This window comes from Siphateles boraxobius, unplaced genomic scaffold (genome assembly GCF_051911475.1).
Source record: "Siphateles boraxobius isolate OS27281-9 unplaced genomic scaffold, OSU_SipBor_1 8, whole genome shotgun sequence".
Lineage (NCBI taxonomy): Eukaryota > Metazoa > Chordata > Actinopteri > Cypriniformes > Leuciscidae > Siphateles > Siphateles boraxobius.
The window spans coordinates 5818703-5846367 of record NW_027509208.1 but is presented as its reverse complement, the minus strand read 5'-3'; the positions used below and the strand labels follow the sequence as shown (position 1 = coordinate 5846367).

The 27665-nt window shown below is 39.6% G+C and overlaps 1 protein-coding gene across 5 annotated transcripts in view; it reads left to right on the top strand.

The window, feature by feature from the left end:
• Positions 1-1368: 1368 nt before the first annotated feature.
• Positions 1369-27665, top strand: part of otofa (otoferlin a) — an 84738-nt gene continuing 58441 nt past the window's right edge. For 2 of the 5 annotated variants that reach the window (XM_077220765.1, XM_077220763.1), the window contains exons 1-3: positions 1369-1717; positions 4865-4923; positions 23709-23797. In XM_077220765.1, the coding sequence (XP_077076880.1) occupies positions 1639-1717; positions 4865-4923; positions 23709-23797 (227 nt within the window). In that variant the 5' untranslated portion in view covers positions 1369-1638. The remainder of the gene's footprint in view (positions 1718-4864; positions 4924-23708; positions 23798-27665) is intronic. The other 3 variants (XM_077220766.1, XM_077220767.1, XM_077220764.1) reach the window with 2 other exon arrangements.

The following is a 27665-nucleotide window of genomic DNA, read 5'->3' as shown; positions in this document are numbered from 1 at the left end:
TACCTCATTGGTTCTTGCAGAGGCTCAAACGTGCTGTGTAACATGAGAATTATCCTCATTGGTTCTTGCGAAAGCTCAAACTTGACGCGTAACACAAGAATGTACCTCATTGGTTCTTGCAGATGCTCAAACGTGCTGTGTAACATGAGAATTATCCTCATTGGTTCTTGCGAAAGCTCAAACTTGACGCATTACACGAGAATGAACCTCATTGGTTCTTGCACGTCAAGCGATCATGCTTTAGCTTTTTTTTAATCATAACTGATGTGCGAGTTGATGAATGTTTATACCGGTATGCAAAAAAAAAAAGCCTAAATTCAGTATGTTCGATCGTGTCTCTTCAAAATTTGGACTAAACCACTCAATTCATATGGATTAGTTTTACGATCTCTTTACGAAGTGTTAGTTGCGTAGCTGCCAATAGAGAGTGACAGAAAGCTCTCAGATTGAATCAAAAAGATCTTAATTTGTGTTTTGAAGATTAACGAAAGGCTTACGGGTTTGGAACGACATGAGGGTGAGTTGTTAATGACAGAATAAATAGGCCTATATATTTTTTTAAAAGCCAATCACATTCAGGTCTGCCTCCATTCCAGTATACAGTGCTCACTTTTCACAATCCAATTAACAGAAAATGAATTCAATTTCTTCTTTTTTACTTGTTAGATGAGCAGTTTCAGTCATGAATATAATATATCACAGTATGGAAGTCGTTCACATGTTCTGTTTCATGCAGACTTTAAATGTTTCATTTAGGAACATACTGAATATCCATGTTTCACATTATTGGTTCTCACTTAAGATAATTATTTTAATTAAATATAGCTGAGGTGACTCAGTAAAGTACTTTGCCTGCAGAGGGTTCTTCTCAGCCTCTTTTACTGCATGACAAAGTAATTGACAGGTTGCACAGTGGCAGGCTTATCTTTGTAATTTTCCCTGGATGTGCTTCTGTGACAACTGGGGAAAAGAGAATGACTAATCAGTAAGATAAACGATATCAGTTGAGAACATGATCCACATTAACTTTTTAAGGCTTATTATCTCCTTCTGTCTTTTGAAATCAATGTTGTACTGGGCCCAGTAGGGTAAGATAGTGTTTTGGGTATGGAAGCTCAGGGGGCAGGGGCAAACCAACCTTATTGGAGAGGCTTTTGCTGGAGGCCATTTCGTCAGATCGGAAATTTTGGATGTACTCTAGGGTTGTATTGCCAAAAGTCTCCCCATATTTTTCTTTTACTGTCTATGGTTTTTCTGCAAGAATCCGCCCCCCCTCCTGAGAGTCCGCGGTGTGTGCCTGCCCCCTGCTGGCGCCTTCCGTCATCGCATTGTGCGGAGCAGTGGCAAGGCGCAGTGTGAACGAGTCTCGCAGCGGATCTGACGAGCGTACATCTGTGCGCATTGTAAAGCGAGAGAGAATGAAAGCTCTTTAATTATTAATTACTTTTTATGTTATTGCGCACAGAGGATGCAGCCTGTACAACGAGTGGATTTTTTCTCGTTTGATGCAGCGAATAAAAGCAGTTAAGATAATGTTATAAGTTATGCAGCGTTGGTCAAGATAGATCCGCGGTCTTTGTGATGAATTTTTTTTATTCTGTTGTAGGCTTCTGATTTTTTTCTTCATTCCAAGTTGAAATGGCTTTAGTGGTGTACCTAAAGACTGTCACGGAGCTTCGTGGGAAGGGGGACCGAATCGCAAAAGTGACTTTCAGAGGTATAAAGCAATACTTTTCATTTCCAGTGAATGGGTTTGAATGTGTGCATTTGTACACACCTTGGGTAATACTAAACATATGTTGGTTTTATATTGTTTTATGTTCTATTTAATGTCTATGCCATGCAGAGGCGTGTAACTTGAAATCGTGTGTCTGATAAAAAGTTGTAGAAATCCATGTTATTCTTAATCGCATGTGTTTATCAAAGAACAAGAGCTTTTTAGATGATGAAAACTCCCCATGTTTATAGATAAATCGCTACAATTTCGACTCATACACAAGCTTTAGCTGCTTTATTACTTGGTTTTATTATATGTGTAACTAGATTATCGTATCAAGGCTTAATGTTCACTGCAGTATTATTTGATACGTTGTTGATTTCAAGCTGTTGTCTAGCAATGAATATTCATTTTAATAAGCTACTGGGATTCTTTTCCAAAATGTTTTTCAGGGTGCCTAGAAGGTTAAGCTTGGAATGTAAGCTGAAAAGAGTGAGCCAAATTAGTTCGAACTCTTGGTTGTTTTGTCTTATGAGGCTTGCCTTGACAATCCATTAGTTAAATGTCATGCAGTGTGGCCCCAGAGACTTCTTTCTTTTCTTTTCCAGCTGTATTTGTATTTCAGCACCTTGGACAGTTGCTAAGTGTTGAGAGAAAAATACAGCCAGAGATGTGTGTTGATAATATGTGTCTAGCTTATAAAAAGATAAATTACTGAATCACCTTAGTTAAATGAAGCAGAAATGAGCTGGGACAAACAACATTTTATTGGTAATAAAAACGCGGATGCATGTTTCAAAAGAGTAAAAATCTTCCGGTATTAATGGGAATCTTTTTGTCATTTTTACAGAATGAAATTCTGTTTGAAATGACGGTGAGGGTGACTGTCTGCTTCAACTTACTCCCAATCTAGTGATTTGATTGAGACACTGCAAGTGATTGAAGCCATTTCGATGTTTTGTCCTGTTGCCACTGTTTTCCCTCCTTTCTCTGAGGGCAATGACTATTAAGCTCTCCTCCTGCCACCCTTTCCTTCCCTCCCTTTCGGTCTTCCTCTGATATCCTCCAGCCTCAGTGTGCCTGATAGGTTGTCTGGAGCGGAAGGGCTCTACTGAGCTGTGTCCTGTTTCCCTGTGGGTTGCATAACTTCGATTGAGTAGGCCCCTACCTCTGAGTGGATCTGAGAACAATGAAAAATCACAACGTGATTCTATCATAGTATCGGAAATAGAAAATGATTCAATGTTCAAAAATATTGGCTTTCAGACATTATGAGATTTGATTGCTTTAGAATGTGAAAAGTCCTTGTAAAGAATATGCATTATTGAACTTACTGTTTAAGATTGTTCTGTTGGTTTAAAGGGTGCTAATTAATTTTTATTGAAGGTAAGGTGGGCAAACAGAAATGGTTTAAATATTAAAAAAATGTAAATATATCTATCATTAGGTCCAAATGCAATAATAGGATGTCCTACCTGCATGTCAACATGTATTTCCATACCTCCGCGCACCCTGCTTGCACAGGCATCTCACGTCATCAGCTTGTTCCGTAATGCTATGCATGCGGAGTTAGATAGTCACCGAGCGCCACAGACATTTTTTTTAACCAATATTGCAATTGCGATTTAATATGCGATTTTTTAAAAGCTTTTTATCTTCTGTATTATTCCACAAAGACAAGCAATTTCAGTTAGAAAATCTCATTTCATCATATCGCGATATTATCGCAAATGCAATTAATCATTCAGCCCTATCCTGAACCAAAACAACAAGCTGCATTCACGCCATGTCATAATTACTGTAATTAAGAGCTGGCAACCCGTGATGTTATACCCGGAGCTGTTCACATCCTCAAAACACATTACTGTGCGCGTTCATGTGTTTTGGAGGAGGCGTTTGCTAAGCCTCTCAGAAATTGCCTACACTATCTTTAAGTTTTTGCTCAATTTATGCATGTTACATAACCATTTTTCCCTGTCTCCTCGTTATAGTTACCAAGTAAAAGCGTCTTTAAATCTATAGGCTGTAAGCCTGGTGATACTTTAGTTTTTGCACTCAGTTCTATCAATGAGTATAATATACTGTGCAATTCATAAAATCTTCCCCATTGTGCTTTTTTTAATCAGTTCTTGTTTTCCTATTGTGACTTTCACGTTAAAAATATTCCACACCATCTGAATTTTGTGATCTACAGCACTGTGTATAGAGGTTATAAATGTTACCTGGGGGAAAAGCCCTTGTGAACAACAGAAGCCAGCTATGAGTTTGAGATAAGCTGCTGATTGTTTCTCTGAGACTGAGAGAATGTAGCTGTCTATATTACATAATCTCTTATTAATCTTTCTTAATTTTACTCTTCTAAAGCATTTTTACATGATATTTACCAGCTCAATTGTTCAACAAAGACATGGTATGATTGCATAAAACCACAATAGCACAACAAAACATAAATGGATTGCATGTTATAAAAATCTATGGTTGTGAACCGCAACATACTGAAGAGTATGTTGCATTGTGTTTATTTTAGTGTAAGGCCATAGCTAATGATGATTTATGTATTTACCCGTTTTCAGTAGTGAGAAAAATCTTTTTCACCTATACTTACACTGGTTTCTCAATGCTTAAAAAGGGTAAATACATAAATCATTATTAGTTATGGCCTTACACTAAAATAAACACTCAATATAAGTGTTTGTGTAAGCATGTGTATGAGTGCGTAAGGGTGGTGTGTAAACATATTTGTATTGACCGTTCATATTTACTCATACACACAAGCACACACTAACAAGAAACAATGAGCTGTATTATTCTTAGACAGAGCCAGACTTCTATAAAGCAGTTTCGCACGTCACTATTTTAACTATGTTGCAGTTTTATGATATTGGTATGATATTTCTTCTCTGTTGCCATGAAAGCGTCTGCTAAATGATTAAATGTTAAATGCAAATTGTGCAGTTGTGCTGGGACTGGGAGTCAATTGTTTTATTTGTGATAAAGCAATGAAACATGCCAAATTGTCATTAAAAACAAATATCCACCTGGACATCACTTTTACCCACTACATTACTGTATGTAAAAAAATTTCTGTTATGTTAGTCTCTTCTAAAGGTCTGACATTAACCTTTAACCTTGTTTATCACCCTGCAGGGCTCTCCTTCTTCTCTCGGGTGCTGGAAAACTGCGAGGATGAGGCTCGATTTGAGCAGGTCAGTCCCCCCCCCACCCGCTGCTATATCACCAGTTTGTAAGGCCGTCTAATTCGATCCAATGGCGGTATTCGAATTAGCGGTGAAGGTCTCACGCACGCGTGTTCCGTCTTTTCTAATGGCAAAGGGATTTTTGGTTAAATGCAATACATTTCTCATATGTATTAACCATTTTTTTACAGTCTATGGTATTAACTCGTTATTTCATCTGACTCCATAAATGAAAAAGGTTTTAATGATATCCGTGTATGATTAAATGTGAGGGAATGTTTTACTATTCTTTTAAACTCTTGAAGGAAAATAATGTCAAAGCCAATTAGAATAATCAAATATCACAATTTAATATGTCAGGTAAATGTATCATTACAATTTCATAGTCAATGCAAAACATCAAATGCTAACAAAGAGGAAAAATATTTACCGGACAAAGACATACATGAATGCTGAGTCTCGGCGTCCCTCAGCATTCACGGGCTGATCTGAGATACAGAAAGGCCCCGAGCTCTCGCTGCGTTTCATTATATACCCAGACCTCATTTCAAATCTAAGCATCATCCACAGTGGAAATTTACCTGTAAGTCACCATTTGCTAGCAGTGGAAAATTAGCATTCAGTCAAATGGTCAGAAGGTGTTAACTCAAAGACACACCCTCCAGTGTGGAAGATATTTCTAAACTTCCTAAGAACTTTATTACCTTTTGGTTTACTTCTTTGCGAATGAGACATTTGTACCAGTCGCACAGAGACATTTCAAATAATACCAAACATGTATAAAACTTGATGATAATCATTCACATTTAACCATTTAGATTCTTGTGTGAGTTTGGGAAATCTCTGCCAGGATGAAGAATGGGGGAGAGCAATGTAGATGTAGGATGAGGGAGGTGAGACCTTCGTCTCAATAGTGCATGAGGGGGAGTTCAAATGTTAATTTCCTTTGTTTTCTCAGAGAGTGGCCCTCTCTTAAAGTCCTTGCAGTTTTTCCATTCTTACAAGTTTCTACTACTAACTCAAGCATTTTGTGATACATATACTGTATATACGCTACAAATTTGATTTCTCACTCCCCAAGAGAGGATGTGGTGAAGGAATCAGACGAGGAATCGAACCGCTCAACCGTGGCCAAACGCATCACATTTAGCCCCACTGATTCCTATTTTGCTCAGACCCTCAGGCAAGCATCATAGCAGTATGAAGTGGCAATAAGCCTGTGGATACACCAGCTAAATTACCATTACGCTAATACAGTTCTTCGAATGATTGCTCTCTTTACTCCAAAATATCCCTGCTACAGGTCTCATCCTTACATTTGATAGGTAAAATAGCAGGTAAAGCTTTGTTGCCTTCTCGTTCTTAAATATGACTTGAGGATGTGCACCTCATGCAAAATGTCCTCATGAATGGTTTCAGATTCTGTAGCAATAAAGAGGTTTTTATTTGCATTTATAATATATTGCAGAAGTTATTTTTGACACATCACCTCTTTTCTCACTGTGTCTGAAATGGCTCGATAAATGATTCAGTCTCTCTGAACCATTGCTTCTCAAAGTGTGGAGCACTGCAGGGGTGGGGAGGGGATCAGCTGAAAAAAATGGGGGGGGGGGGGGGGGGTGTTTAAAAAATGTTTAAAGGGGGGCGTTTGAAAGTTTGAGAACCACTGCTCTAAACCCCTCCTTTCCGAGAGCATCCTCTGCTCTGATTGGTCAGCTGGCTCAGTCTGTTGTGATTGGTCTACCATTTACAGCGTGTGTTTTAAGTCTGTTCACTCCGTGGTCATATTTCCAACACCTCCAGCAGCTATTTCGCGCATACAAGACCAAGTCCTATTTTCTTAAATGAGGGAATGCTGAAATCTAAAAAACTGCAATTAATCGTTCAGTCCTATCCTGAACCAAAACAACGAGCTGCATTCACGCCATGTCATAATTACTGTAATTAAGAGCTGGCAACCCGTGATGTTTTAGCTACCCGGAGCTGTTCACGTCCTCAAAACACATTACTGTGCGCGTTCATGTGTTTTGGAGGAGGCGTTCATGTTTGCTAAACTCACAATTAAACAAAATATTTCAAATCAGCAACAAAATCTGACATGAATTGTCCCATAAATGTTGTTTCATATGCTCAAATAGTATTTATAAAAGCTTATTTTTCAGGCTAGACCAGCATGTGCAGTCCTAAGCGCGCTTCTCAGAACACTGACTGTTTCTATTACAACCGCAGCTTCTAATGGCTACTCCGCCATATTGTGTGTTGCACTTTTCCCCATTCATAAGTAATATAAGTGCACTGTCTTTCTATATAATGTCTTTGATCTGAATTTCAGTGACTTCCTCAGCACAATGATTCGAACTGTAACAATGACGTCGGTTTTACCATATCAATTCCAGTCTTCGCGACATGTTGACAACACAACATGTTGCTACAACTTGTTGCTTCTCAGCTACAACTACAGTGTTTGAGGGTGGGTCAAAGTGCTATGTCGACGTTTTTAGTGGGCAGCCAATAAAGACCTATAGGCTGGCATTATGCAAATGTGTTATAAACCTACGTAGATATGTTATGGGGTTGAGCCTGGAATTGCTGACGGCTGGTTTGGGCAGCTCAGAATCGATTCTTTCTTTTAGGAGACAATGACTTTATTTGTCGTGCACTTTGATCTTTAAGACTTTGCAGACCTTTTACATCCACAAACAGCTATATTACACACTGCGTGCAAGGTATTAATCAAAAAAGCATAATAGGGGCACTTTAAAATATACCTTTATATCCTCCTCATGTGTCCTCATACTAGTAGGCAGAAATTTAATTATGTTTTGTTGTCAGTCGTGATTGGGACTCCCACACTAGTGTCGTTGACGTTTGGAGGGGGTTGTTGATTTTTTTTTGTGTGCTGCAAACAGCAAGCGTTACAAAATTGCTCTTTTGAATCTATTTAAAAACCGAGTGCTGTTACCTTTCTTGTTGATTGTATTTTATCTATGTTAATAAGGAAGGGTTCTACTGTATGATACGGAGCAAGAGAATGACTCATAGTAAGGCAACAAACAAAACAATTATAATTTGGGTTTATCTAAATGTAGAAAAATAAAGTTGATTGTAGTGACATCAGTTTTTTTATTTTGCTGTCCTTAAATGCCCTATGAACTTTCTGTTTGACCTCCTGCCTTTTTATTTCCACTCTGTCTCTCACTCTTAGTTTTGTGGTAATAGTTTAATCATTACTAGGCTGTTAGAGTGGGTCAGTACACACTTCAAATCGACTGAGCCCACTCGCCACTTATGATTACATCACAGATCTCATACCAAACCCCACAAGACAGTTCAAAATTCATCTTCACTCCTAGTACTGCACTGTAGGATATGTTTGCTTTCTTTCTGTCTTTCCCTCCCTCCCTCCATCTTCTCTTTTTTTAATAGCATGTTTGTATTTGGCACCCGCATTGTCTTTTCAGGTTTGTCAGACAAACACTATCAGGTTTCATATTCATCAGAAGTAACGTGGGTTTTAGTTTACCTAACACTGACATGCACTGAAAGCAGGGCATTATCAGAAAGCAAACAGACTTTATTTTGAAGAGACGTTTGTGTACATTTTCTATTGATCATGACAGCATTTATTCAAAGATCAATGACGATCAATGTCTATAACCGGTCATGTATTCAGACGTGGTGTGTAACCAAGCACACTTTCTGCATTGTAAAGAGCCAATAAGTGTCTGCATGCCAGATTCTGGTAGATTGCTGCACCTGCACAACATAGAACTCAGAACCGATCCACAAGATGAAAGTATGTTCAGCACAGATTTTGTGGGTTCACATTCACATTCTGCTTTTGGCATATACTCTGTAGGGTTAAAGTGATAGTTCACCCAAAAGTGAAAATTCCGTCATCATTTTCTCACCCTCATGTCGTTCCAAGCCCACAAGACTTTTGTCCATCTTCAAAACACAAATGTAGATATTTTTAATAAAACTTGAGTGATTTCTGTCCCTTTAAAAGTACAGAAAGAAATCATAAAAAATCCATATGAATCAAGCGATTTAATCCAATCTTCTAAAGAAACATGATTGCTTTATTAGATTTAATATAGGCTAGTATTTTAACTAATTTAGTTGTTCACAAATAAACATTGATCAAAGCACAACTATTATGGGGAAAGGAAGCTCAACTGTGCTTGCTTGATGCAATGTATTGTTGGGACAGAAATCTCTTGTTTCATTAATATCTTTATTTGTGTTTCAAAGTCTTAATTTTTGGGTGAACTGTTCCATTTCCCTGCTACGTCTCTCTACTGCTTCTCTCATTCTGAAATGTATCCCACCATTTGTTTCCTCACAGCCTTATTATCTCAGAACAATTGAACACTGCATTAACCAGAGCCCCATTAAATCAGTTTCCCTCTAATTCTGTGTTTCCATTTTAATTTTCTGGGTTTTATTTGAATGCTTTAATTAAAAATGTAAACATCAAAAAGAATGTCTAATCAATTGAATTCATAAAACCTTACCAACTTAATAATTAACCACTGCCCTATTGATTCAATGTTGGATTTTTTGCAGGAGCATTTGAGGGCTAGAATGACCCCTGACGCTTAAGGTTTTTATGGCAGAAGAAAAATCTCTTGATTGTGTGATAGCTATATATGACGATAGCGTTCTTTGAAACAGTGATGAAATGCTCAAGGAGTGAACTCTCAGAGCAGCTCTGGAAATGAAGTTCATGTGTTCATCATGTCCTCATATAGTGAAGACAGCAGACACTGAAAATACCATGAGCATCAGTTGTGCTTGAGTATATGCAGTAAATGAAACTGCGCTGCTCATTCATTCTGAGACAAAAAGAACATTTAGACTACATATTTCTTTTTACGGTTTAACAATCACAGACACTAGTCCATATTTTAATTTTATTAATTTTATGTCCCTACTTTTCATTTATTAATGCCATATTACCTGACATTCCATTCCGTTTGAACGATTGGATTAAACAACTCTGTCTTCTCTTTCGGCAAAGCGGAAATCATAGGGCTCTACCTTGTTTTCTAACCCTGCTGTGTGCAGCTGAGTACACTTTTCAGGTCTCAGCTGTAGTCACACAAATAGACTATTCATTTGAATCAGAATGGACCCAGCTATTGTTTATGTATGAGCAATTATTATTTTATCTTCAACAAGCTCACAGTCGCTTGCAAAGACAAAGCTGTACATAATTTAACCGGATACATCCTGCTCTTAACATACCTGATATAGTGATGCATTTTTCCCCACACAATCTAGGCCTATGCTTCCTCATTTTATGTATTATATAAATAAAATTTTAAGCACTTCTCAATGCTGTGTATTGTTATGGCTTTTTGTTGCAGGGCTGTTGAACACTGCTTTAGGCATGCAGCCTGACGTTGACTGTGATGGACAGACAAGGTTTTAGGTAGACACTTGCTGCAGCTATGTGCAAAATTACCCTCCTTTACATCAGCTCTGCAGGAGTGCCTGTCTTTAAACCATTGATTTTATCTGCAGGAGTCCAGCAAGAAACTTGTTAACTGCTGCTGATGTGAACGTTTGATGCTCACGCTGGTTAAGGCACATCTTGTGGTGGATGAAACTTCAGTGGGCAGAATATATAGATCAGATGTGTACAGATTTATTACCATTGCTTGTATTTAGCATTTTAATGTCAAACATTAAAGAAAAGAGTGATTGATGGAGAAAGACTTTGCTGAAGCCATAGTGACAGGCAATTTCTCTGAGACCTTGTTAACATGTATTATCATGCAGAGGAACATGAACCCCAGGCTTTTCTTAAACAGCTTCGTGTAACGAAACAAAGGGCAATAAAAGTATGTTTAAAGAATGAATACTTTTCCCCGAATACTTTTTGTTGAAAAAAAATTGTCTGCAAGAGATTATGACGGTGTTACCACTGCTGCTGTTTGTATAAATGCATGTATACCCATTTAAGGAGGTTTACATGCAAAGACTGACAAACATTGTTTTCCTCAGCCCTATTACTACCATGCATTTAAGTTCATGTCCATCACAAAACTTCATCTATGCCTATCACACTGCATCAATGTCTCAGTGAAAAAATAAGAGTTGCTTTCTCATTATGCTGATGGGGAATTGTCTCATCATGACCAGCAGATCTCATTTGATATGATCATTCTCTTCAATGGCCCAATGAAGCACCAAATTGCATCAATCTCTCTCTTTTGTCAGTCTAATCATTCTTTCTGTTCAGCTTTCCAACAGGTTTCAACCATCCCTCACGCTGCCAGAGAATGAAATGTTGACGTTTCACATTAGATGGTGTTGTGTTTCCAATGAAAAGGTGACAAATGAATTTGTTGTTTTAAAAGGTGTGAAGGTTGAACTTATCGAGCTAGAGATCAAACATATGTAAAGCAGTGATTCTCAAATGGTTATGCTTTAGGACCTTTTTTTTAGTGGCAAGTACCAAAATAGTGTAAAAAGTTGAAAAAAAGAAATGTATATATTTATTATTAGTAATATATAAAGGGGCGACACAGTGGCTCAGTGGGTAGCACTGTTGCCTCACAGCAAGGAGGTCCCGATCTGAGTCCCAGCTGAGCCAGGAGCTCTTTCTGTGTGGAGTTTGCATGTTCTCCCTGTGTCTGTGTGGGTTTTCCTCCTGTTGCTCTGTTTTCCCCACACAATCCAAAAACATGCAGTATAGGTGAATCGGAGACGCTAAATTGTCTGTTGGTGTGAATTTGTGTGTGTGTGTGTGTGTGTGAGACTGTGTGTGTGAGACTGTGTGAGACTGTGTGTGAGTCCCATGTCATGTAATATGGAGGGTTGGGGAAAGATCTGGCGACCTATCTTTGAAAAAAACCATCGCCCAGAAAATTCATGACCAGTCTCTCGCATGTGGCAAGAGATTGCACATGGAAATCACCAAGAGTCTGATACGACTGAAAAGGTTAATAAATTAATTTATAAAGAGGCTTTTTTTGATATAGTTTGAGTGTTTGGTTTCTAAATGTTTTGACAGAAGGACCCAAAAATTATTAATAATATTGATAACTCTATAATGTGCGGTTTGCATTTAGCATTGTTTTCCCCTGTTGTTTGTGACCCTATCAGAACTATTTTTAATTGGTTCACCAGTTGAGAACCACTGATATACAGTATAACAGGTGTGGATTAAGTTAAAAGACAATTAAGTGAACGTCTCTGGTTATGTATGTAACCTTAGTTCCCTGAAGGGAACGAGACGCTGCGTGAAAACGCTGTTGGAACGCCCCTGCGTGAGTTCGTCATGAAGCACGTATGAAATCAGTCCAATGGCGAGACGGAACGTCATAGGCGGGTGACGTCATCGACCAGGAAACTATATAAGCACCCCAAAACACAAGCGCATCAGCTTCTGATAAGACTGATAAGACTGAATGCCCGTGCTCACGGGCATGCTGGGAGTATGGCACAGACACGCAGCGTCTCGTTCCATTCAGGGAACTAAGGTTACATACGTAACCAGAGACGTTCCCTTTCAGGAACTCGAGCTGCGCGAAAACGCTGTGGGAACGCTAATACCAACGTCGCCATCCGAGCAAGTGTCCGTCGTGTGTAGTCAAGGCGCACATTCGGACGAAAGCACCTGTGCCCCTGGAGTGTAGCTGAAGTCAAGACAGTAAACTTTATGAATGCGTGCAGTGAGGACCAGCGTGCCGCATTGCAAACATCCTGAATTGATACCCCTGAAAAAAAATAGCCTTAGAGGCAGCCATACTCCTGGTTGAATGAGCCCGGACAGCCAAAGGAGAAGGCTGCACGGCAGACTCGTAGGCAAGTGAGATGGCCTCGACCACCCACTTGCTCAACCTCTGCTTAGATGCAGGACAGCCCTTCCTAGGGGGTCCAAAACAAACAAACAATTGTTCACATTTTCTCCACAGGTTAGCTCTGTGGAAGTAAGCATCTAGAGCCCTAACTGGGCAGAGCAGATTTAGTTTATCTTGGTCCGACGTCAAAAAGGGAGGAGGACAGAAAGCCTGCAGTACAATAGGCCTGACAACATTAGTTGGAACCTTGGGAATATACCCCGGTCTAGGGAGGAGGAAAGCCTTAACCATGCCGGGAGAAAATTCCAAGCACGAGGGAGAGACCGATAGAGCTTGAATATCTCCTATCCTCTTTAATGAAGAGATAGCAAGGAGAAAGATAGTTTTTAGAGTAACAAATTACTCAGAAATTTCTTAAATGGGCTCAAACGGTGCTAGAGAGAGACCTTCTAGAACAACCGCAAGGTCCCAAGTTGGCACCCTCGTGCGAACTGCTGGCCTCAGCCTCAGAGTGCCACAAAGGAAACGAGTTATAAGTGGGTGTCTCCCTAGAGATGATCCACTTAAAGGGACGTGGTAAGCAGATAAGGCCGCCACGTACACCTTCAGTGTGGAGTGGGATAACCCTGTGAGAAACGCTCCTGAAGGAATTCCAGCAATGCACCCACCGAGCAGTTAACTGGGTCCAAATGGTGTTCCCCACACCAAGAGGTGAACATCTTCCACCTCAAGGCATATAATTTCCTAGTGGCCGGAGCTCTGGAGTGGAGGATGGTCTCCACGACCTCAGTCGAGAGACCAGACTCTATGAGCTGGGCCCCCTCAGAGGCCAAGCCCACAACCTCAATAGTTCTGGACGGGGGTGAAGGATCAACCCACTTGCCTGAGAGAGAGCCCTCCTGATCGGAATCTCCAGAGGAGAGCCGTCAAGGAGGGAAATTAGGTCCGCAAACCAAACTTGGGCCGGCCAGTATGGGGCTACCAACAGTAGACTGACCTCGTCCCGGCGAACTTTTTCCAGAACTCCTGGGAGCAGAAAAATCGGGGGAAATGCGTACAGGCGTGACCTCAGCCACTCCTTACCATCGCATCCAACCCCAGAGGGGCTGGATGACTTAGGGAAAACCACAGTGGGCAGTGAGATGTTTCCCTGGATGCAAATAGGTCTACCTCGGCACGACTGAAATGTATCCACAGGAGCTCCACCACCTCGGGATGGAGTCTCCACTCCCCGGGCCTCGGCCCCTGCCTCGACAGGATGTCTGCCCCCTGATTTAAATACCCCGGGATGTAAATCGCCCTTATTATTCTTTTTTTATTTTATTTTTCACCTCCACCCCCCCTCTTCGGATGACAACTTTATTTATTTTTATTTTTATTTATATATATATATATTTTTTTATTTTTTTTATTTTTTTTAAACCCTTATTATTCTACTAAGGGTACCAGTCTCTCAAGACTGGCCTCTGGAATATTTTGAGTGGCAGACACAGTGCCCTGTAACGGTGCACCGGCAGGGAACAACTGGTCTGACGGCTCTAGACCACTCCTCAGAGTGGGCGAGAATCCCTCGGGAAAGCCCTCGCTGGGACCGCCTACGCCCCGGCACGAGCAGACCACTCATGATCGCCCCCCAGCCTGTGAGAGAGGCATCCGTCGTTAGTGTTACACAACGACACGGAGCCCCCAACACAGACCCTTGGGACAGGAACCAAGTTTTTTTTGTTTTTTTTTTACATGGCCAGGGCGCGACGACACCGTTGCTTGACCCTGATCATGCGGAGCGAGTTTCCCCTCGGGGAGAACCCCTTGGCCCTGAGCCACCACTCTAGCGGTCTCATGTCCGCAAGGTATAACGTTGGACGCTGCTGCCATCAGACCCAGAATTCTCTGATATTCTTTTACAGTAAGTGGCTGGCCTAGCTTTGCCTGTTTGACGGCTAAGAGAATCGAAGCTATACGAGCAGGAGACAGACGTGCCTGCATCGTCGTCGAACCCCAAACCACACCCAGAAAAGTGGTCCTCTGTACTGGAGCAAGCACACTCTTCTTGGCGTTTAGCCTCAACCCCAACTTCTTGATATGGGCGAGCACGACATCTCGATGCCGAATCGCCTGATGCTCCGATTGAGCTAGAATCAACCAATCGTCGATATAATTTAAAAAGCGGATGCCCTGGAGTCGCAGCGGAGCCAGAGCTGCATCCATGCATTTCGTGAAAGTTCGGGGAGACAGTGCTAGGCCGAACGGAAGAAGCCGATATTGGTACGCTACGAAAGCGAACCTCAGGAACTTCCTGTGTTGTGGAAGGGTGGAAACATGGAAGTATGCGTCCTTTAGATCTGTCGTGACAAACCAGTCCTCGGACCTGATTTGTGACATGATTTCCTTGAGAGTGAGCATTTAGAATTTGAGCTGAGCGATTTTATCTGAGCGATCCCTCCCTACTGAGCGATTTAACGGGCACAGATCTAAAATTGGACATAACCCCCCATCCTTCTTTGGAACGATGAAATATCGGCTGTAATGTGACTCGCTGCTGGGAGGAAGAACTCGTTCGATAGCCTCCTACAACAGAAGAGTTTTCACCTCTTGTTCCATAACCAGAGCCTGCTCGGGGCCCACCACTGTGGGCAGAACCCCTCTGAAGCGAGGCGGGCGTGATCTGAACTGAATCACGTACCCCTTCTCGATAGTCTTCAGGACCCATTGAGATACATTTGGAAGGCTTTTCCACTCTGCCAAAAATTCTCCTAAGGGTACCAGTCTCTCGAGACTGGCCTCTGGAATATTTTTAGTTGCAGACACAGTGTTCTGTAACGGCGCACCGGCAGGGAACAACCGGTCTGACCTCTCTAGACCACTCCTCAGAGTGGGCGAGTGTCCCTCGGAAAAGCGCTCGCTGGGACCCTCTACGCCCCGGCAGGCAGGCGGGGTTGGCAGAACGGGCCCCTGAGGGCACTGAGAGAGAACGGGCGCCGTGTAATGCGGTGAACACCTTCCCCTCTCGGTGGGGACCACCCTCAGCATCCTGACGCTTTTGGAGACAGGACTTCTTCTTTGACGTGGCCTTCTTGGCAACAATAACTGTCCTCAGATCAGCCCTGCCCATAGACGACCCCGTCTGAGAGCGCCGCGTCTTGTCCCAGTTTTGCTGAGGAGGAGCACGAGACGCGACACTCTGTTTATGTTGCGCCCTGTGTGAGGAGCTACTCGACGGCCGGGGCTGCTCCCGCCCAGCAGCCCCGGAGACATGGACACGGAGGGGGAGAAATTTCTGGAGCTCTGCTGCCTGACGTAATTCTCGAATTACATCAGTGCTAATTTCATCCCCCTCACTCACATCTTTTAATAGATCTGCTTGATAAGCTTGTAATATTGACATAGTGTGTAAACACGCTGCCGCTTGACCTGCCGCCGAGTAAGCTTTGCCCACCAAAGCCGAGGTGTTTCATAATGGCTTGGTGGGCAATGCCGGTGTCTTAAAAGACGATGCCGTATCTGGAGATAGATGACTCGCTATCGTTTCTTCAGCCTAGGCATCGCCCCATAACCATACTGTTTTGCCCCAGAAATATTAGAATAAACAGATGTTTGCTGGCTAAATATTCTGGATGACACTGGTCTATTCCATGACCTCGACACCTCGGTGGGGAGGTCAGGAAAAAACGGAAGACACCTGTGTGGAGGTGCAGCACGAAAGGGCAGACATCTTTCATCTACTTTACTCATTGAACGAGATTCCTGTCTACCAGCTGGCCACTCGATGCTTAATTTTTCTACAGCACGAGTGAGCACCTCCATAAGCTCCTCACAGACTGAAGTGACGAGTCCCCAGTCTCTGCTGTATCAATACTTTCAACATCCAGATCCTCAGAACTGGATAATTGAAGTGATGATGCCTCAGCCCGGGCGGAAGAAACCACAGTGCGTGCTTCCGAACCCGGATCTGAGGCACTGGATCTACCAGGTAAGGGCTGAGATAAGGCAGAGCCCGTCTCAATCCCCGCTGATAGATCCATTTGCGATCCCCACGATTGAAGCCTTCGCTGTGCCTCGGCAGCAGCGGGACCCGAACTTCGGGGAGCGCACACCGAACCATTCTCCTCGAAGAGGGCTCGGCGGGAGCGGAGCGTTTTTATAGACAAACGCTCGCAATGCTCACAATCAGCTCCCTCGAGAGCTGAGAGGGCATGCAGCACTCCCAAACAAACAACACACAGATTCTGTGTGTCCCCACCCGTAATATAACGTGGGCAGGGATGAACACACTTTCTGAACTGCTGTGCGCTCGCCATGATATATATATAGTCTCTTTTTATAGTTTTTTTTAATATATATATATATGTGAAAACTCCTGCCTAGCAATTTCTAAGGACAGACAAAAACACTTGAGACACAGACTTTTTCATACACAGAGCGCATGCTGAAGACTCAGAAGCTGATGCGCTTGTGTTTTGGGGTGCTTATATAGTTTCCTGGTCGATGACGTCACCCGCCTATGACGTTCCGTCTTGCCATTGGACTGATTTCATACATGCTTCATGACGCACTCATGCAGGGGCGTTCCCACAGCGTTTTCACGCAGCTCGAGTTCCTGAAAGGGAACAAAAGTTCTGGTGACTTGTTTCAAATACATTCAAAAACAGCCTAGCATTTTACATTTAACTAAACTACCTTACAGTGCACAAACCTCTATACTTGCATACTACTGTGCTACTGGCTTAAAGTCTCTAACATTACTGCCCCCTGTCTTTATCAATTGTTAAACAAAATACAGACATGTAAATCCATGTCACCATTTCTTTTGATGCTTTAGATTTAATGTAAAACGAAAGGGGAAGATATGAGCTTGTTGTGACTCAGTATTGAGTGAGGTCGCCTAGCGAAATCTGCGGAGGGTGAGATGTTTGAGGTGCTGCAGGAGAAATCACACACTGTGAGGCCATATGGTGTAGAGGGAAGAGTGAAGAAGTAATAGCCACATTAAATCATCCCAGATTACTGCGGTAAATCAAAACAGTCTGTTTTAATAAGCTTAATTACCTGAAATGTTCCAGAGAGTTGGCCGCACACATGGATATCTAAAATAAGAAGTGCTTTAACTTGTTATATTAATGTCAGGAAGTTACTTTATATGGCAGCATGAAACATTGCAGAGGTTGGAAGATAGATATGAGGATAAGAGCTGAGAAATTGAGATCAAAAACCTAACATTACAAGAAACACGAAAAAAAAGGAAAGAAGAGACCAAAGCATACAGCATGTGAGAAAGAGACAGATAAAAATGTAGAAGAGGAGGAGAAGGAAAAATGGAAGGGCAAGCGAGTGTGAGAAAGAAAATCACCAGCGGGCTTGACTGAGGAGGCTGATTAGAGATGCGGTTTGATGTCAGGACCAGTACACATTTTATACCTAATAGAGAGGCATTGATTTCAATGAAAGAGTTGAGTGTTCATGCATCTTTCCATTATCTAAATCACAGACAAAAAGAGAGAGAGAGAAGTGAGGGGGAGGGAGATGTGGCATGTCAGAGCGTGTGATCCTTTGCCATTGAATAATTCACTCTCCGTGCATTTCAATCGTGAGGAGGCTCTTAGTTTCTTAGAGCTGAATTACAAACTCGAATCACCTCAAGTCTTCACCATCACTGAAGCAGAGAGCTCATCTATTCACAGCTTATTTAAGAGGGGGAGGACAATAAAATAAATGCAAGTAAGGTAAAACATGACTGAGGTTTCTGATAAAACCAGGATGCACATTTTTAAGGGAAGGGGAATCTGTATAGATTATTGTGGTAGTTGTTCAATGTCTTTTCAATAATAAGACATTCGTTCAAATGAACTGACTAAAGACTTGATTCTCAGTGTAGTATCAGACTTCTGGACTCAACTTTAACATCATTTGTACCTTCATCTATTAAATATTGGACTCTGATTTGTCGATCACGGTAACGCTGTGTATCAGACCGCTCTATATTACTTTCATGTCTCTCATATCACACTGCAGACTCACTCTTGATTCATTCAAACAGAACTGGTGTTATTGATTGTAGTGAAAATTTAAAAGCTAAGTAAAAAGTAAAACTTTAATACTGTTTCAGTGTTTGTCTGGTTGCAATAGGCTGATTGTTTTGTACATTGTAATGGACTTTTCTTAGTAGGTGCTTTAAGATTTGTTATGGAGCTGTCACGATTTGGTCTTGTCTGTCACGTTTTGGTTTGTTCATGTCATGTTCCATGTCTGTCATGTGATTCCCTGTTTGCCATGTGATCCTGCCATGTGTATTGTCATTGGTTAATTGTCTGTTCATTGTTCACAGGTGTCCCTTGTCATTAGTCTGTGTATTTAAGCCCTCATGTTTGCCATGTGCCCTTGTCAAGTTTTGTTTTATGGTTTTGTTTCAAGCTTTCAGAAGTTAACTGTACATTGTCCTTTATGTATATAGTTGGTTGGGATTCTTTTTACAGTATATACATATTAATATTTATTATAAATATTTGGGTTTCAAAAGCTGTAAAAAAATATGTTTTCATGGCATGTTTCTTTGGTTTATGAGAGTCTGTAGTGCATCCTAGAGAAAAAAATTGAGTAAAAGACGAGGATAAATTGGGAATTGGCTCTATTTCTCTGAGTTATCTCCAGTGAAATAGAGTCCAGTCAACAAGACACTGAGTGAATCTGTAATGTCACAGCTCTCTGAGCTCAAACCTCATGACACTAGGATGGGGAGATAAGTCTTTTTTTCATGGGCAGACACCTGTATTTCAGGCATTACTTTCGGATATACACTTTGTGTGATCGTCTTTTTTGGTATTAAAAAACATGAAATTATCCTTTAAAAGTTATTATTAGACTCTTTGTTAAAAACATATTTAAGTTTTTATTCAATATTTTTCCCCCCGTTTTAACCATGCATCTAACAAATGTGGTGAAGCTTATGCTTTGAAAATTAGTGCATTTTAATTTCCTTGGTTAATTAGTCATGGTGAGCAACTGTGAACTAGCGGTACGTCTTTGTGTTGATGAATTCAGCTGCCTTACAAATGCTATTACAAGAATAACTCTAAGCTGCGTAGAATTTTTTCAAAGTTTATAATCAGCAGCCGTATCATCTGCAAAGATAATTTGATCCTCATCTGATCTGCATCTATGGGCACAGTCACTGTAATTCCTTCTAATCGGTTCTCTAGATAGCCAGCAGCATTTGTAAGAGTGTTATTAATTATTGTAAAGGATGTTGCAACTTGTCACAGGTTCTTGTAATAATATTATCCGTAATTATTTGCGGCAAACAGAATTATGCACAGTTGTTTACATTTTCACACAATATTCTGTTTTTTCATTTATGGGGATGCACAATATATTAAGATTCTGGCCTTTTACCAATGAGACAATATTTTCATGTTATGGCCGTCTATAACTGTTATAATTTTTTGTTGTTAAAATTCTATAGTATTTTGAGGAAATGAAAAGCAAAAAAACTCTAAAAACTCAAATTAATCATTTTAAATGCTACAAGTGGATTTACTGTAGGCATCACATTGTACAGTGTAAAGATGAGATTTGATAAAGATAACATTCAACAGCAATAAATAAACAAAGGCGATAACTGACCTAATATATTTTATGCATCTATGTTAATTTATAATTGATAAGCAATAACACCCCATCAGACAATTTTAAACATCTCACAAAATGCTTTTGATTCTCAATGTTATGTTTGCATGATAATGGTTGGGATTTTAAGAAGTATATGACTTTATGCAGGTTGTATCCATCCGAGTGACTTCAAATAGTTGTCTGTTTGTTTGTTTTTTTCATTTATCCACAGGGAGCATAAGCACGTTAAAGAGATGATTCCTATCTCTACTCTTCATGTTCCTTATTCTTCCCCATATTCTCCAAACCGCCTCTCAACTCAAGCTTTCTAATAAACGTACTAAAGGTTAATGTACACGAGGGATTGTAGAGACGAGTGAGTTTAAAATAAGCCCTCATTGCCAGTTAATTCTTTCTCTCTAATGAGCAACTCCATCTCCTCTTGTTTATTCCTCCTCATATTTTGCACCATCCGTGGGAGTGAATATAGATTCTGCACTGGAGCTCAGGGATTTGAGGGGAAAATCCTCACTCCGCTTGACTGGACTTTACCCCGTGGGAATTTGCCTCAGTCCGTGAAGGCAAGCAAAGCGCACAATTCCTGCAGTATTCTCCATCAGTGGCTTCTCGCTCTCTGTAGGTTTAGCATATAGACCTGTGCTGAGGATTGTGCAGCTGCTCGAGGTTTGAGACATCTAGGAAGTCTCACATAGACCCTCTTTTCAGCCTTTTGTGTTCAACGACTTCACAATTTCAAAAAATACATTCCACATGACTCTTTTTGAGACACTCCCTTGTTCCCGTTTTTCCCCTTCTGTATTATTAAATGTTCAGATGTAGTTCTGTGCAAGCATCTGGTATGTATCTCTCCCTCTCTAGTGAGGATCACATCTCTCATCGCATTAACTGCTCATACTGTGATGAGAAACCATAACATTCAAATAGACAAATGATCCTAATGTGTTTGGAATATAAGACCGTAGGTGTATAACAGCATCTAATAAAAAGAACAGCATCCCATCCTCAACAACCAAGCTCAACATGTTTTATCCCATTAAGTTTCACTAGATTCTTAAATACGTTATTTCCTTGTGTAAATTTTTTTTATATTTTGTTTGTGTTTATATGCAAAGCCGTAAATAGCTGTTCTTTTTACAGTATGTTATTGTGGTTAAATAGTGCAATTTCATCCACAAGGAGCTGTCAAGACAAGAGTTCAATTTTGAAAATAATTATTCCCCAATCTGCCCTGGTACATCTAATCATTTCAGCATACTGATGAATTTAGTGGCCTTATTTTTTTGTATTTGGTTTCCTATAATCTTTGTTTTCCCCTCAACTCTTTCATATGGCTTACTGCATCTTTGTTTACTGCAGACTTGTATATCTTTTTTTTTAAAGAAATTAATTATTTTATTCAGCAAGAATACATTCAATTGATCGAGAGTGAAGACATTTATAGTGATACAAAAGATTTGTATTTCAAATAAATGCTTTTCTTTTGAACATTCTATTTGCTGCATTCTATTTATAGCTGCATACTAATTTTTAACATTGATAATAATAAGAAATGTTTCTTGAGCAGCAAATCAGCATATTAGAATGATTTCTGCAGGATCATGTGACACTGAAGACTGGAGTAATGAGGCTGAAATTTCAGCTTTGTCATCACAGGAATTCCATTTAAAAATATATTAAATTAGAAATATTATTTTCTCTTTTTTCTATATCTTTATTTTCTATAATCTTCAGTATAGCAGTTTATAGTATAATTTTGATCATATAAATGCAGCCTTTGTGATCATAAAAAATATTTTAAAAAATCTTACCAACCACAAACTTTTGAATGGTAATATATATATTTTATGGCATTCATCCTTACCCATCATTCTGTGCTGTGACAAATATTACCTATGAGCTATTTCAAAATGATTTAGGCTAACCCTTAAAAGTTACTTTTGTTGATGTACAGTAACTTAATGTGGCCAGTTTAAGTTAGTGATATTAAATCATTTTTTGACTTGAATAAAACCAGCCCTCATTTAGATGAAGATAAATTTTAGGTTATCTGACAAAACATTTTCTAATGGTAATTATAGCAGTGATTTTCTCTTTTGGCTTCCAACATGAAACATAGATGGCAACAGTTAGGGAGACAAATAATCGCCTGGCAAACTTTAGTAAACTGCCCTAAATCAAGGCGCAATGTTTTGTTTCTGCAATTACATGTGTCAAAATGTGTGATGGAGTGAAGACATACCTATTATCCATATGCTTTGTTTGCGCTGCATCAGGAGAAGAGAAACACATCTCTGATGCGATTGTAATAACAATTAACAACTATGTGTTCAGTTCCGTTCTGTAGACATGTTGTTATCACGTGAATTTAGAATTTTTCGAGACTTAATTTGCTTGTTAAATGTGGCTGTCGCTCCTGTAAATAACCAAACTTGTGTTCAAAACCAGATTAAACAGAAGTGACAGCCTTATTTACCTGCACGTGGCCTCAGTGACTTTTAAACCACACATCAACAAATCTCATTCCCCTAGCCAGCGCATCCTAGCCAGTCTCAGCTCTGCGCTGATTGATTTGGCAAGAAACATTGTGGTCTCACAGCCTTGCAGTGGAGTACCGCTGTTCTCCATAATCGCAGTGAAACAGAACGCCTCAGCAGCCCTCAGGGCAGCCCGTTTGTCTGTATAGATCAGTGTGCCAGATGGGAGTCCATGTTCTGCGATCATGAGCAAACTAATGCATCATCCCAGTGTTTAGAGCCCTAGCACCAGAAAAGACTCCTGCAGTGTCATAGATTGCAAGTTTGAATTAGTTTAAAAGGCAGTGCAAGTGGGTCATCCTTCAGTATCCTATATAATATTCACACTGAAATCCCTGGTAAAGTTTGGCATGTTAATGCCTGGCAAGTAAACGGCTGACCTTAGTGTATTTATATCTGTGGTTGTAATAGAGAAAATGGGCACATTTAGTAATAGTAAAGGACTGCTTTAATGATGTGCAAATTATCAAATCTGTTTCTAATTCTGTTCCATATATAAAACAATTTTTTTTGTAATTGCTACTTTATATCTCACAATGTGATTGTTTTATTTTAAACTTCATATCACAATCACCTTTTTATTGTTTTATTCAGAAGCATAAATGGGCTTCCGTATAGATCACCAAGCACGACCTTATTGATAAGGTTTTGGCATTTGGCCTGTCTTTATCTGTGCTCATATGAAAATAATGGTGCGGTGTTGTACTAGAGCTATTTTGGTTATGGACCCAATATAGTGTTAATAACTCTGGAAATGTCTACAAATGGTAAGTTCTGTTTAAACAGATTGAACTGATTTTTGGCTTTTGGGTTTGTTTTCCAGGCCTTCCGATGGCCAATTGGGAGTCAAGTGGATGGGGACGAGATGCTGGAGATCCAAGTGTTTAATTACAGCAAAGTCTTTACTAACAGGTATGATCATTCAATACATTTACTGTGTGACTTCAGATCAGCTCAAAAAAGATGGCAGCTTATTAATATACAGTACTTGCTTCTGAATGTTTAGTATTTATTGACTGACATCTCTATAGATTTAAGAGGCTATGATCAGAAAATACATTGTAATCAATACACATACAAATATTATTGCAGCCTAAAACGAATCTAAACAAGATGTTGACTGGAACAAGGCTATAAACAAAGCCTAACCATTTAGTTTTAAGTAATTAACATTCATGGCTTCAACCTATGGTCTCCAAACAAACTCCAGCAACAAAGCATTGGCTATTTAAATGTTCTCTTAGACAAACTAAGGCTTGTTTGTTTAGCAATAAGTCTTTGTTATTTCCATCGGACTATACAGGACCTCATAACTCGTACATTTTCTTTGTGATGCTGATTTTCATAATATGTTGTCTATCTATCTATCTATCTATCTATCTATCTATCTATCTATCTATCTATCTATCTATCTATCTATCTATCTATCTATCTATCTATCTATCTATCTATCTATCTATCTATCCTTTAGTAGAGTGGTAGTTATTGACATTAATTAATGAATTACTGCCAATTTACAGTTGCTAATTTACACTCATTCCCGAGATATGAACGAGAGAGCAGCCACAGAACAGATGTTCGCCTATCAGTTCCGGTTATAGTATTTTTTAGAAACTTGTTGATTGGATGCAGTGCAATTTTTTTCTTGTTCATGTACCTGTCAGTATTCACTCTGTGAAGTTTTTCACCAACTACTCTGAAGGAGTGCTGTGGTGTTTTCTATATACTGTATTCCTCCAGATAGTGGTGGACAGCCTGACAGTCTTTACTAGCTGTTCTCCACTGAATGACGTGCAAATTCCGTGGCCTGAAAGTGTGACACTTCTGCTGATGCAGACGTCAGTGTGACTTGGTGTGTGCAAGTGTATATGGTTATCTTGGTTTGGTTATATCAACGTGACTTAGTAAATTAGCAGCTGTCTTGAGCACAAGTAGAAAAATCTATCATCACTATTAGGTTAATTTAATTTTAGTATAATCAATGGTCAGCACTTTGTTTTGTTATCATAGGCATTGTTTAGAGTTGACAGTGGCACCTGTGAATAATCACAATGTATAAGAAGAGCATCTGCTGAATAATTCACATGCCCCTGTGACATATGTTAACCGCACCACTCATTAGCTGTTTGTTTTTTATTTACAGATGTAATTTCTATCCATCATATGCATTACGTAGCTGACCTGATCGTGATCTATGCGAACTCAGTAGATCGGGACAAAACACCAGGTGTGAGACTGTTGTGTACACGCAACAGACCGATGTGTAGCTCAGAAACTATATCTTCCTTACGACAGACGTTACGGTTATACAGTACATTAGAGGTGAAGATTTCCTAGCCTTGGGAAGATCAGGCAGTAATTGAGAATTAATGGTGATTCATTCAACATTGCTGTTGTTGTTTCATGACCAACTGACCACCAGGTGGTGACGTTGTAGATGGCTGCTATAGCATTAATAGGATCCCATCCTGCAAATAAAGAACATATGAGAAGAAATCAAATAGATAATAAATAGTTTGGGTATCAGTAAAGAAAAAGAAATTGATACTTTTATTCAGCAAGAACACATAAAATTGATCAAACATGACAGTAAAGACATTTATACTGTTACAAATAAATGCTGTTCTTTTTAACTTTTTATTTTTATTCAGTAAAGAATCCTGAAAAAAAGGTATCATGTTTGTGATACATGAGCACCAAATCAGCAAATTAAAATTATTTCTGAAGGATTATGTGACACTGAAGACTGCAGTAATGGCTGTTGAAAATTCAACTTTTCTATCACATGAATGAAAAAAAAAAGTAAAATGGTAAACAATTATTTTAAACTGTAATCACAATTCAGAATATTATGTTTTTTACTGTATTTTTGATCAAGTAATGCAGCCTTGGTGAGCATAAGAGACTTCTTTCAAAAAATATATGTGTTTTAAATAGTCACTGTGCTCTAAAAAGTATTGGTAGGTTAGTTTGGGTTAGAAATAAGCCTGTGTGTGCCGTAATATTTTATGTCAGTGAATGTATGTCAGGAATTGGGGTGCGATTTCATGCATTTAGTCTCAGGCAGAGAGTACTGCGGCTCTATAACAGGATCCGTCACCGATAACTGCCGAACTGCAGAGAATGTGCAGAGGATCCGCAAATTCCAGCTCAGAATTCCAACACAGCAATTCATTATATTACTCACTAACGAAATGAGAACTCCTGCCATTTCCTCTGTGTTAAATACGTCCCTGCCGTGAGTTATCCCCCCCCCATTTTCAACAGAAGAAATGCTCATTGTCCCCCTCAATTTATATGGTGGTTATAGTCTTCACAGTAACAGTACATTTTTAAGGATTAAAAAAACAGTTATTTAGTCTAAATAAGTCAGAAATACTTACAATTATCATTTAGGACATCTGACCTCATCTGAAATCAACTTGCATGTATCATAAGATCAATTCTAAATTGGTACTAAAATATACTGTAGAAAATTCATGGAAAAGCAACATGGGATTAACTGTTGTGAATTCTCTGGTTCTGACCTCTCAAAAAAAAAAAAGAGAATGGACTTGACAAGGCAGGACAGGGTAAATTATGGAGCAGATGAAAGTCAATTGTCTTTTGTTTGTTCAGAGGATCAATAATGTATGTGGGGTCTTTAGAAAAGTTGATCGAGAGCCAGAACCTGATCCAGGATCAGTGAATTATTCACCCGTGGATGCATGCAGTTCATAGACAGTCACAAAGCCATCATTTCACCACTGAACTGGTCGCATATCAATCACAATGGTCTCTTTTCCTTTATCGAGTCCCTCTGGATGAACAATGGTGCTGACTGAGTGTGTCATTTCACATCCGAACACAGCTGTAGCTCAGAGGCAGGTGCTAAAACTGTTAGCGGTTAGAATGGTTTGATGTGTTTTCTCATCAAATTTACTGACTACATGGATAGAACCGCCTGTCTTTCTCTTAGACAGTGATGCAGTAATACAAAAGAGATTGTGTGTAAGCTAACTACATGTGGCATTTAATTGGTACGTCCAGAGTTCCTGATTGCTTTTGTTCACTGCCTGTCACTTTTCATACGGAGAGTTGAGTTAACAAGCAGAAAAAAGACGCATTCATATAACCCATGTGTTTGTTGATCTCTGTGTTGATTTGTGAGTCTGTATTCCTCTAACTCAAAACCGACATTATTAAGGTAAAAAGCATGTGTTTGTGTCCCTAGGAGTGATTGCAGCTGGTAATTAAGAAATTAAACTGCCCTTTTTGATAGGAAATGTTTAAATGATTCACAGAGGGGACAGTATTCAGATATTTATATGCAGAATAGTGATTAAACAATAAAAAAGTGTATTTTAATGTTATTTTTGAACAATAGCCTTCATCCAATTCACTAGTACTTATACGATTTTTTTTCAAGATTATTAATTTTCTTTAATTCCGTTAAAGATGCACTCAGTATGTTTTTCCTAACAAACAAAATATATAATGCTTTTGAAAAATTATGTAAACCCACAAAATTCCAGACATTTCAGTAGTCTAATAAAAGCCGTTTTGTTGAAATCACACGACCAACTGAACACTATTATCAGACACTTTCACTCACAGAATTACACTACTGTTTGGGGTCAGTAAGATTTTTTTTTTAAAGAAATTAATACTTTTATTTAACAAGGACAAAATATAATCACAGTAAAGACTTTTACATTGTTTCAAATAAATGCTAATTTTTTAACCTCTTTTTTTTTTACTCTGTTCATCAAATAATCCTCAAAAAATCATGTTGGTTTCT